General features: G+C 41.0%; 2 protein-coding genes across 2 annotated transcripts in view; one reads left to right on the top strand and one right to left on the bottom strand.

Moving 5' to 3' along the window:
• Positions 1-2,764, bottom strand: part of LOC137325342 (putative nuclease HARBI1) — a 73,177-nt gene extending 70,413 nt beyond the window's left edge. The window contains exon 1 of the mRNA XM_067990322.1: positions 2,601-2,764. Within this exon, the coding sequence (XP_067846423.1) occupies positions 2,601-2,619 (19 nt within the window). The 5' untranslated portion in view covers positions 2,620-2,764. The remainder of the gene's footprint in view (positions 1-2,600) is intronic.
• Positions 2,765-2,848: 84 nt separating this feature from the next.
• On the top strand, positions 2,849-11,472 carry magoh (mago homolog, exon junction complex subunit). Its single transcript, XM_067990321.1, has 5 exons — positions 2,849-3,004; positions 6,188-6,246; positions 6,448-6,558; positions 10,483-10,565; positions 11,145-11,472. The coding sequence occupies exons 1-5, from the start codon at positions 2,887-2,889 to the stop codon at positions 11,242-11,244; spliced, it is 471 nt and encodes a 156-aa protein (XP_067846422.1). The 5' UTR covers positions 2,849-2,886; the 3' UTR covers positions 11,245-11,472.
• The last annotated feature ends 1,059 nt before the right edge of the window (positions 11,473-12,531 follow it).

The following is a 12,531-nucleotide window of genomic DNA, read 5'->3' as shown; positions in this document are numbered from 1 at the left end:
AAGAGATCTTACTGAAACATACAAGATTCTGAGGGGACTCGATAGGGTAGATGCTGAGAGGCTGTTCCCCCTCATGGCGGGGGGGGGGGGGGGGGAATCTAAAACTAGGTGGCATAGTCTCAGAATAAGGGGTCGCCCATTTAAGACAGAAATGAGGAGGAATTTCTTCTCCCAGAGGGTCGTGAATAGTTGGAATTTTTTACCCAAAAAGCTGTGGCAGCTGCGTATTGAATACATTCAAGGCTGAGTTAGACAAACTTTTGATCAGCAAGGGAGTCAAAGGGCGGGAGAGTGAAGTTGAGGTAAAAATCAGATCAGCCATGATCTCATTAAATGGCAGAGCAGGCTCGAGGGACTGAATGGCCTGCTCTTATGGAAGGGAATGGAGGATGAAATATGCAGAAAAATCTATGCAATGAGTTTATATATTAAAAAAAAAACTGAATCATAATCATGAGACTTCAACTATCCCCAAATAAACTGGCAAGAGGAGGTTGGGAAATGGGAATGGAGTTTTTAGTGTGTACAGGAATTCTTTCTTACCCAGAAGCTCAACAGGAGAGAAATCACTGCTGGATCTAGTAATGGGAAATGAACCAGAGTAGATAAGAGAAGTAAGTGTAGTGGAACATCTAGGCAATAGTGATCATAACATCATAAGGTTTAAAATAATGATTGAGTCAGACAAAGACCAAAGTAATAGATTGGGGGAAAAAAGCTAATTTTGAGGGGATGCAAATGGAAGGTGAACTGGGGAAAAAAATTGACAGAGAGAGCAGCAGTGGGAAATGTTTAAAACAGTGATCAATAGTCCAGGAGCAATATATCCCACAAAAAAGCAACAACAAACTAGCCAGTAATGAAAGACCATGGATGAATAAAGAGATAAGGGTAAAACTGACACTTAAGAAAAAAAACATACTCTAAGAACGTAGACAATAAAGGAAAGGATGACAAAAGGGAATACAAAGAGGTTAGGAAAGAAGTTTTTAAAAAGAAACAATTAGGAAAGCACAGAGGAACTATGAAATTAAATTATCAAGAAATAGTAAAGTATTCTACAAACATATGCATCCACAAAGAAGTTAGGGAGGAGGTAGCAGAGGCACTTTTTTTTAATTTATCTATCTATAGAAAAGGGAATAGTGCCAGAGGATTGACAGATAGCTAATGTTGTTCCTACATTTAAAAAGGGAGATGCAACTATAGACCAGATAGCTTCACATCGGTGGTGGGAAAGATGATTGAATCTTTACTCAGATGTAATAGAAAAACATGTAGAAAATAAAAATATAATAAAGAATAATCAGCCAGATTTCAGAAGGGAAAGTCATGCTTCGCCAACCTTATTGAATTCTTTGAAGAAGTAACAGAGTAGGCAAGGGCAATGTAGTAGATGTAATATATTTGGATTTTCAAAAGGCCTTCGATAAGATACCACATTGTAGACTCGTGACTGGAGTCAGGGGACAGGTAGCAGAATGGATAGCAAGTTGGCTAAAAAACAGAAGACAGAGAGTAAAGGTTAAGAGTAGCTACTCAGACTGGCAAAAAGTGGGAAGTGGTGTTCCACAGGGATCGGTGCTGGGACCACTGTCGTTCACAATTTACATAAACAATTTGGATTTGGGAATTGGAAGTACAATTTCCAAAATTTGCAGATGACATCAAATTGGGGGGTGCAGTTAATACAAAGGAAGAATACATCAAAATGCAAGAGGATGTTAATAAACTTGCAGAATGTGCATGCAATTGGCAAATGAACTTCAATTAAATGTGAGGTGGTGCATATTTGTAGGAAGCATAAAAGGTCCATGCACTGCTTGAGTAATGTCTAAATGGGGTAGAAGAGCCAAGGGATCTAGGGGTACTGATATACAAATCATTAAAAGTAGTGACACAGGTTAATGCGGCCATAAAAAAGGCAAATCAAGCACTGGGGTTCATTTCTAGAAGCACAGAATTGAAAAGCTAAGAAGTTATGCTAAACCTGTGTAGAACCTTGGTTGCTGTGAACAGTTCTGGTCTCCATATTATAAAGGATATACAGCCATTGGAGAAGGTGCATTAAAGATTCACAAGGATAGTACCAGAACTGTGAGGATATACTTATCAGGAATGGCTGAATAGGCTGGGACTCTTCTCTTTTCTAGAGGGGAAAAAAAAGACTGAGAAGTGACCTGTTAAAGGCCTTTTAAGATAATGATAGGGTAGAAGTACAGAAAATGTTTCCACTTGTGGGGGAGTCCAAAACTAGAAGTCATCAATATAAGATAGTCACTAATAAATCCAATGGGGAATTCAGGAGAAACTTCTTTATCCAAAGAGTGGTAAGAATGTGAAACTCGCTACCACAAGGAGCAGTTGAGGCAAATAGTGTTGATGCATTTAAAGGGAAGCTAAATAAGCACATGAGGGAGAAAGGAGTAGAGGGGTCTCCTGATTAGTGTTAGATGAAGTAGGAAGGGATGGGGCTTATGTGGAGATACGGGCACAGACCAGGTGGGTCGAATGCCCTGTTCCTGTGCTGCAGTTTCGATGTAAACTCTTGAACAAGTTCCTGGGGGTGGTGGTGGTGGTCAGCAGATTTTAACACTCACCGCGGGGCGGGACGGCCATCCGTTACAGGTTTTCCTTTCCATTGACTTCAATGGAATGTATCTCCATAATTGTTTGAGTAGGTTTGCAATCTGTATCATTGCTGCTGATTTTAATGCTCGCTGCCTAACTTGCCCAATACTGACGTCCACTTGCTTCCAAGACCAGCACTGACCCGCCTACTCTGGGGAACGACTAGAACAATCTTTCCAAACCACGCAGTGCGTGACGTGAGACGCAGTTGCGCGAGGTGTGACGCAGCGTGCGTCTGACGTCGAGGAGTGGCAGATGCGGCGAAGCGGGCTGAGCGGTGGGACCATGTCGAGTGATTTTTATCTCCGCTACTATGTGGGTCACAAGGGCAAGTTTGGCCACGAGTTCCTGGAGTTTGAGTTCAGGCCGGACGGTAAGAAATAACTCGAATGTCCGGAGCTCGGGGTGTCAGTGAGCCCCCCCTGAGCATGGCGGGTTACTGGGCCCTGAATGAGGGACAGGCCCCGGCTTGAACCTCCCCCCGAGGCCGCACGAGGCTTTTAAATCGGTGGCGGCGCCTGAATCTGAGCAATCGGCAGCTGGAGCCCTCCTGTACAGGGCTGCGAATAATAACCTGCCTGCAAAGGGCGGGCCTTACAACTCCGTGTTACTCCTGCACACCGCCGCCTTATCAATATGCATCACTTTCATTACTCAGTTTACCGGTCTATTCAGTATCAGGAAGTTTGTGAAACTCAAGATTCCCGGGATCTAAAGCAGCATCTAAATCTCCCAACACCCTGCTGCGTTTGCCTACTAAACACAACATTAATTCATTGGTTGTAATGTCCTGAGGATGTGAAACATGGTACAGTGGTTTTTCTCCTGCTGGTAGTTTTAAATAGAATTGCATCGAGTCTGCAGCACAGAAACAGGCCATTCAGCCCAACTAGTATATGTTGGTGTTTATCCTCCACACGAGCCCCGTCCTTTCCTAATTCATCTCACCATAAATGCATCTATGCTAGTCGCCTCGACGACTACTTGTGGTAGTGAGTGCCTCATTCTATCCATTCTGGGTAAAGAAGTATCTCCTGAATTCCCCGTTGGATTTATTAGTGACTATCTTTTATTTATAGCCCCTTGTTTTGGTTTCCCCACAAGTGGATTACATCTCCCTCTGGCCTGTGACTCTCTCCAGATGTACTCCTCTATTCTGTCCATAGTTTGCAAGCTCTGTTTTGCTTGCATTATAATTAATATATATCATTGACATTGGGGGGGGGAAACCTTCAGTCAGAAGTATTTAACAACAACCTTCATGAATAGTTAAATCCAATCCAGAGGAAATGTCCTCCTACACTGCATACCAAACTTATCCCGGAGGAAATATTTACAACAACCCATTCCAACTGACCAGCAAAGCCAACCTGGAGGAAATGAACCCACTCTTCCCTTTTCTCCACCCCTCCCCCCTCTAATTGTTATGTGAAAATATTCTGGTTGCAGTTCTGGAAAGCATTTGTAATAATATGCAACTTTTCACAGTGGTGAATTATCACTTCTGGGCAGAAAACTTGAAACTTTCTACATGGGGGGAGAAGCTGCAGTTTCCTGCCTTATCCAAACAAAAGTTTTGTTTTAGATAACTTATCCATCTAACAGTTAAGTTACTGATAGTGGAACAAGAAGTGCCTAGTGATGGCCTGTGGCAAAGTTGAGTGTTATTTTCTTGGGCTTGATGTATGCCTGTAGACTTGGGTGAATGGTCAGAAGTGCTAGGCAATAGTTGACATTTGGAACCAATCCTAAGACTAATAGTGTAAAACAGTGGTATAACACACAACAGAGCTTGGGTTATTTGTGACCCTCAGCAGACCCACTGCTTTGTTTCTGGGCCTCATTTCATGGCACAACCACCTGTGAAATTCAGACTTCCTCCCTTTCCATAATTTTAAAGAATTATCTGTTCTACAGTCAGTTTCTTCCTTCCTCTGACGAAGTGGCCTGTACTCAAATGAGGAGCTCACTGTCATGGGCACTAATATGTTCCATGTCTCTGCAGTGAAGGGTGATGGAGCCCCAGTGAGATGACCCTCGAGGAAGATGTTGCTTAGAATTGAAATGTTTGATGAAACCTTGCTGTGGATGTTTATTTAAAACTTGCTGTGAAACCTGAAAGTGGATGTTTATTTAAAAAAACAGTAAATGCATTTGTGAAATTTGCTGTTAAATCAAAACATAAATAGACTCAATAGAAAAGAAAATTACATGAACTTGTTATCAGCACCTTCAGGAAGGTGTTGGTAATCTCATAGGAGGCTGTTTAATGTAAAAATGTGTTTTTGACCAGAGTCAGAACTAGGATTTGATTGAGTTTATTTTGCGGGGTGTTAATTTCTTGCTCCCCTGCGTTCTATCTATCTCTCGTATGTAAATCAGCTATAAACCATAATTAAGGTTACCAAAATTTTGTTCATTGATCCATACACTCTGCCTAAACAAAAAGGGGATTTATTACCTTGCTATACCTAAAATCATCTAGATAACTGGTTTGGAATCAGGCCTTCAAATAGTCGAGCACTCCTGTCATGCAGCTTCTTTATCAGAAAAGGATTGGCTGAGTTAGCACTGGAAGCTAGAGATTGTTGCAGTAGAATCTTATGGCATTTTTATAATTTTACTGTAAGATCTACTTTGTTGCTCCCCCACAGACAGTTAAGACAGTGAGTAGCCGAGCCATGCATACCAGGAGTTCCCAGGCTGCGTATTGTCTGCCCAAGGCTTTTAAGCTAAAGCTATAGCATAGTTACCCTCAATGTGTTCAACCAGCAGGATCCATTCTTTCCCCATTATATATTTTTTAGATATAAAATATTACACTGCCTGAATGGCTGAATGACTATTTTAATCCCTGTTCTTTGCTTAGATGCTCGACCAGACAGCAGAAAGCATGTTGCAGATGTCTTCAGTGCCCCTAGGTTAGGGAGGGTAAAAGAGTCAATATTCCCACTCTTAATCACTATCCGGCTACCCCTGCAGAAAAGTGCATTTGGGTGCACGCTGGGTATGGACAGGATCAGGCTTGGCTGTGATGCCCCCATGATGAAATAGTTTGCTGACACTCACTGTCCAGGCTTACTAGTGAAAGTTGGCTGACCAGCACCCATGGAACATTACGCCAGGAAGGAATGAACATCTTCTGGCAAGGAGGGAGAAATTTGGTGGGAAGGAGGAGATGGGGGAGAAAAAAAATTGGAATTTCAACAATTCATATCTTCCAGGGCCATCTGCATCAATAATTTTCAATCTTTTGCTGAAGGAATTATATGCTTCAGGTTTTACCTTTTTTAAACTAAACCCCATCACTGGCACAGCATTCTCTAACAGCAGAATCTTTTTTTTTTTCTCAAGCCTAATTTTTCAGCATTGATGTTAGCCTAGGAATGTACTGCTGCCTTAGATACAGGGGGTGAATGTGATGGGGATCGGAGAAAGGGGGATGATATAAGAAGGTAACAAGTGAATTGGTACCTGGGATTATATTTTTAATGCCTTTAGCCAATGGTAATAAGAATTACATGCAGTTTCAAACATTTCTTATTTTGATTGACAGGTAAACTCAGATACGCAAACAACAGCAATTACAAAAATGACGTTATGATCAGGAAGGAGGTAAGCATGCTTGAAACTTTGCTGTGAATTGGAGAAAAGTCAATGAACTCGAAAGTTGAATTCTAAAGTGGATGTTATTTAGATAAAATGGCTTCTATTCTGAGATTGGATTTAATTTAAATTTGACAAACTCATTTTGTAATTTATACAGTTTTATATTTTCTTGTGATGTAGCAGTTGGTACTTGTATAACTGTTACAGGCGTATGTCCATAAGAGTGTGATGGAAGAGCTAAAGAGAATCATAGAAGATAGTGAAATCACAAAGGAAGATGATGCTTTGTGGCCCCCGCCTGACCGAGTAGGGCGACAGGTCAGTATTTTCCCTTATTTCATAAATTCGAAAGAACCATACGTATCAGAGAATATGGTTTGAAAAGAACAATCCATCGCTTGGCAACTGTTTTTCAACTCACCAGAAAACATGAGGATAGGTTCCGATTAACAAAAGCTGAAGAAGTCACAGGTGAAACAGAGAGTCTGCAGATTGTACTGTTGAGATTTTTAAAATATATTTTCCTCCCCTGAAGACGCTAACCCAGATTGGAATACGTTTGTACGTGGACCCACGTGGCCATTTTTCATGATCAGTGTTGTCTGGTAGAAATTGCTGACTAGCCACAGGTGTGACTACAGCGACACCGTTTTAGCCACATGCACTCATCTTAGTAGAAAACACCTTGCATACACTCACAACACAAGTAAATGTATTTCACTTGTATATTTACTTAATATCCACCACCAGTCAGTGTGAAACTTTGCAGTCTTTTTCATCAAAGTTTGGAATTCTGGGATGAATTGATTAGATACGGCACATCTTAGTAAGCTTCTAAATTTTTGTCCGAGCAGTACTTTAACTTCATCAGAGTGATTGCAAAGAATGTTGACTTGCACAACTTCATTTTACCAACAAATGTACAAAATGGTTAAAGTACATGTGAAAATAAGTATTGAGATCATATGCCTAATGAAGGTGTCCATTACTCATTTTTTATTTACTAATCAAATGTATTTCATCGCACTGGGTTTCCCAATTTTACCACTGGCAAACATAACATGTGTTAGCCATGGCTCAGTGGTAGCACCCTTGCCTTGGAGTCAGAAGGTTGTGGGTTCAAGTCCCACTCCAGAGACTTGAGCACAAAATCTAACTGACACTCCAGTGCAGTACTGAGGGAATGCTGCACTGTCCACCTGAGACAGTGGATGAGACGTTAAACCGAGGCTCCGTCTAACCTCAGGTGGATGTAAAAAAACCCCATGGCACTATTTTCGAAGAAGAATTCTCCTTGGTGTACCAGCATCACTTATTTTAAAAAAAAATCTTGTCATTATCACATTACTGTGTGGGACCTTGCTGTGTGCAAATTAGCTACCACGTTTCCTCCATTACAACAGTGGCTATAAAGCGCTTGGGACGTCCTGAGGTCATGACAGGCACTATATAAATGCAAGTCTTTCTTTATTGACAGCACTGTATTAGATGTTAAACAGTGACTGTTCTCAAAGGATCTGTTGTTCGCTCCCTCCTCTTCCACATCTTCATGCTGCCCCTCAAAGACATCATCCATAGACACGGGGTCAGCTTCTATACATGTGCCAATGACACCCAGTTCGGCCTCTCTCCCGCACCGATGAGTTATAACTTCCAAGTCAACACCGGGAGGACTGAAGTCATGATCTCTTGGCCTCCACCACCAGTCACTGGGTTGGGCTGAACCAGATTGTTTGCATTCATTTTTTGCACTGCCTCCAATACATGAATTTCTCTGCTGTCATATGGCAACCATCATCTATACCTAAGAGAAGACTTCTGGTTAGTACCCCTTTTATAACTGCAATCATTTTTTAATATTTAGTTTTAATATTTTGGTTATGTTGGACGTCAGCCAGAACAATCTGCAGGCTTGCACAAAATGTTCTCACTAAAGGAGGAATCCATATACCATTCAAAAGCATGTTAAAATACATCATGATAAATGGCTCCATGGTGGCAAAAGCACTTTAGGTTGGAGCTAAGATATACACACAGCAAGGTCCCAGTCTTTGCTCGTTACTGGCATCAGTCACTGGGGCACTACAATTGGACTCAGTCTCCCTGAGATTGGGAGGGGAAACTAGGGTTCTGTTAAACCCTAAGCTGAGTTTCAAACCATCTACTCCTTCATAAAGACCACTGTCATCTCTGCAATACTGCCCACATCTGCCTGAGCCCCATTGTCGTTGAAACCCTTGTGCATGCCTTTGTCACCTCTAGACTTGACTCTGTTCCTTACAGACCTCCATAAACTCCAGCTTGTCCAAACTTCCACTGCACCTGTCCTGTTGCTTCCCTCCCTTAAAGTCCAGCCCACTCTTCACTTCTGTCTTTGCTGACCTACATTAGCTTTCTGACCTCCAGTGCATTAAATTGAAAATCCTTGTACTAAAATCCCTTTATGGCTGTGTTCCACCTTATTTCTCCAGACTTATCTAATACATCCCCCTCCAAACTCTCCTTTCCTTTGACATGGTTTTTTTGTGTACCCCCACTTGCCCCACTATTGGCAGCAGTCTTCAGCTGGAATTATTTTCCTAAACCTCTGCCTCTCCACCTTTTTTTAAAGCCTTCTCTCTTAAAACTTATCTCTTCGACCAAGCTTTCAGCCACCCCTTCAAAACTCTCCCTTTGCAGCTCTGTCTCCATTTTCTTCTGTGTTAAGTGGTGTGGGACTTTTTTTTACATTAAAGGTGTGATGTAAATTCAAGTCATTGTTGATAGCTGGAAAGAAAATAATGTGCATGGAAAATGAGAGATCTGGGGGTCCTAGTTGACAATAAATTGAAGTTATCACAACAATGTTCAGTGGCAGTGAGTAAAGCAAATCAGATATTGTGATGTATTAAAAGGTCAGTATTGAGCCAAAATAGTGAGGTAATCCTGACAGTTTATGAATCATTGGTGTGACTGCACTTAGAATACTGATCGCGACAGTACAAAAAGGATATTGCAGCTATTGAAAGGATACAGAAGAGAGCAACCAAAATGATGGAGGGATTGGATTATGAGGAGCGATTGTGAAAATTGGGCATGTTCTCATTGGATGGGAAGGTTGAGACGTGATGTGATTGCTGTTTTTAGGATTCTAATGGGACTAGATAATGTAGATCATGACAAGCTGTTTCACCTTGTCCAGAACCAGAGGACACTTGAAGGGGGGGTAAATTTAAAACTAATCTGCGGAAGCAATACTTCAGTGAGCCAGTAGTCCATCTATGGAACAGACTCCCTAGGGAGACAGTGGAAGCAGTTAGTATTGATTAATTCGAATAGAAATTAGTTGATTTCTTTCAGAAAATAACATTTTGGAATACAGTATGAATAATTTGAGACATGACATGGCAAGTGTAGCCTGCTTGGGAGGAGCAGGTGACTTTGGATCTATAGTTCCCAATGCGCTCCACCACTGGGATTTTCCTTGCATCATGTCTGGGTTTGTTGTAGACTAATTGATTGCTATGATTTGTGAACAACTCCATTATCATTGTATCATGCGCCTACCAATATGGTAGAAGACGAGCTGGATGGACCTTGGTCTGTCTTCGTCTAGCAATTCCTATGTTCCTATGCTATTTACTCAGGTGGGGTGGGGGCATGACAACCATGACCCACCATACGTCCATAAACGCACACTTTCCAATTGCATAGTGATCAGACACAGGAGCCCTGTCACGAGCAGATAATTTTATTTTAGAGTTGCTAGTTGAGGCATAAATGTTGGCCAGGTTACTGGTAGAATTTCTCTACTTTTTGAATAGTGCCATGGGATCTTGTACATCCACCTGAGAGGCCATACAGGTCCTCAGTTTAATGTCTCATCTGAAAGAAGGCACATCCAACATTGCAGCACTCCCTCAGCAGTGCACTGAAGTGTCAGCCCAGATTATATGCTCAGGTTTCTGGGGTTGGGGGGTGGGGGGGGGGGGGGGAAAGACTTGGTTTCATGATAATCTGACTCGAGAGCGCTACCACTGAGCCAAGGCTGACACCTATATGCATCAACAGTTATCAAGTAGGGTGCTGAAAGCTGTTGAAGGATTAATTGTGATTGAATTAGTGCAGATTTTGTCTCAAAATCTGCAATCAATCACTGGAAGATGTCAGTACAAAATATTTGAAGCAATCTGCATTTTGTGCCTGATTGCTGAACCTCTAAATATATGCAAATAATCATCCCCTTTTTTTTCTTTATAACAGGAACTGGAGATTGTAATAGGAGATGAACATATTTCATTTACAACATCTAAGATTGGGTCTCTCATTGATGTAAACCAATCCAAGTAAGTGTAACTTTGGTAAGAGTGGAAAAACTACAAAAAAATCAGCTGTAGAGAACAATATATAGCTGTAATGATTGGTCCTATACCTTGGGTTCAACCATATTCTTATAAAAGTAAAGTGATCAGCCAGTGTGACAGTTGGTCCATTGTGATTGGTGTCAGCATCCCTGTGCTAGGGATGAGAAAAATCAGCTAAGAATCCTTCTCTATCACTATTCATTGGCACCCTGGAAACTCCATGTCTGGAGACAGGTTTGGGTTTGGCTGTAATTCACCCACTGCCGAATGGCTTGTTGATTTTAAGTTCTGATCCATACATGAAGAATGGCCACTTTAATGATATACTGGAAAAAAGGCCACTGCCTCTGGAAATGCATTCCAGAATGAGTCAGTGTTTTTGGGAGGGAAGGAGACATTCTATTAGGAGAAAAAGTCTAAAATGTGAATATTTAAAATATATATGTCCTAGTTTTGTGATGAGCATTTGTTTGATAGAAATCTGACTAATTTGTTTTAACCTAATGTAATTCTAATTGCTGTGCCTTTTCTAAATGGAAAAAAAAACATGTTTACATCTAGGGATCCAGAGGGTCTGCGAGTATTCTACTACCTGGTCCAGGACTTGAAATGTCTAGTTTTCAGTCTCATTGGGCTGCACTTCAAGATCAAGCCTATCTAAGTGTTTGGTGTTCAAACAAGGATGATGGATTGGGGAGGGGGCGGGGGGTTGTGAAAGAGATGGGAGGGCAAAAGTTGGCTTGGAGTCAGAGTATGTTATGGCAACTAACTTTGTCTAATGTGGATCGTGAATTTGGTAATTTTTTATGTGGATATTTAACAATTCCATCTTGTTTATAAAATATTTGGATTTTCTTTTTATATTAAAAAATAAACCTCATTGGATGAATTTGTGTGGTTTGTTTGCTGCTGGAATTTCTCTATTAAAACATTTAACAAAGATATGCAAAAGGTGCCATTTCCTAATCTCATCACCAAATGACATTATGGTTATACATTTGAACAAAAGATGTAAGTGTGAACTAATAGTGTAATGAGACATAGACCGCAAACCAGCATTTATCGCGCTGAGCTTTAAATGTTTTGCTAGATCGAGAAAGCTAATGTCTGCTTTCTGGCATTTAATGGTCCCTGCTAACCATATGCTGTAAATGTCTAGTGGGTTGCATGGTTCGAGACCAGTGAGAAGCCAAATTAAGGCTTCGTTAATGTTGCATGCGAATGCCATTTTAACAGTAGGCAATAAATTGAAGGTTTGTTATTTATAGAATAATAGAACCCTAGTTTCCAGGGTTTATTGTGAGTAACTAGCACTTCTCAGGTTCTCTGTCCTCCAGCTGCGGCTTTAATAACTGAAGCTGCGTTACTATAATGGCAGAGATTCTGCCACTTGCAGTGCGACAGCGGTAATGTGACAGCCAGTGAATGGATTCTTTACCAAGATTCCTTTGCCTAGATGATAGTGGGAATAATTTAAAATTCATAACGATTTTTGAATTAGTTCATTTTCCCTTTTCTTTTCAATGCACAGGGCCACAATTGAATCTGATGTTTCTTGGAGAAACATCAAGATTTGTGGTGATAGAATTATTGAAACCACAGGTGGAAAGGGTTTTTTCTTTTTGTTTTTACGTTTTTCATCTCGTGCCTCTGATGAATCATTGACATTGTGTGAAGGTATCCACTTGGGTACATCTACAGCTGGTTTATATTTTTCCCTCCTAATTGGGGGAGGAGGAGTGAGGCAAATCTCAGCCACATTCACTAAATTTATAAAGATGCAGGTGCCATTAAGAAATGATTTTAATTTAAAAACCTGTTTGAAAGGTGGGGATTGTGTACCGTTTACATATGTAGCTCAAGCCACTGCACATTTTGCCAGTTCTGTCTGTAGTTGAAGGGCTTTGTTCTGTACCAAATGCCATAGGAGCTCATTTTGTATATGAAT

Source organism: Heptranchias perlo, chromosome 9 (assembly GCF_035084215.1).
Source record: "Heptranchias perlo isolate sHepPer1 chromosome 9, sHepPer1.hap1, whole genome shotgun sequence".
Taxonomy (NCBI): domain Eukaryota; kingdom Metazoa; phylum Chordata; class Chondrichthyes; order Hexanchiformes; family Hexanchidae; genus Heptranchias; species Heptranchias perlo.
Note: the sequence above shows the minus strand (reverse complement) of the source record. Positions and strands in the feature narration are given on the sequence as shown.

Coding starts and splice junctions, on each gene's coding strand:
- magoh (XM_067990321.1), top strand. CDS start 2,887: ATGCGGCGAAGCGGGCTGAGCGGTGGGACCATGTCGAGTGATTTTTAT. Junction 6,559..10,482: donor CTGACCGAGTAGGGCGACAG/GTCAGTATTTTC, acceptor TCTTTATAACAG/GAACTGGAGATTGTAATAGG. Junction 10,566..11,144: donor ATTGATGTAAACCAATCCAA/GTAAGTGTAACT, acceptor GTTTACATCTAG/GGATCCAGAGGGTCTGCGAG.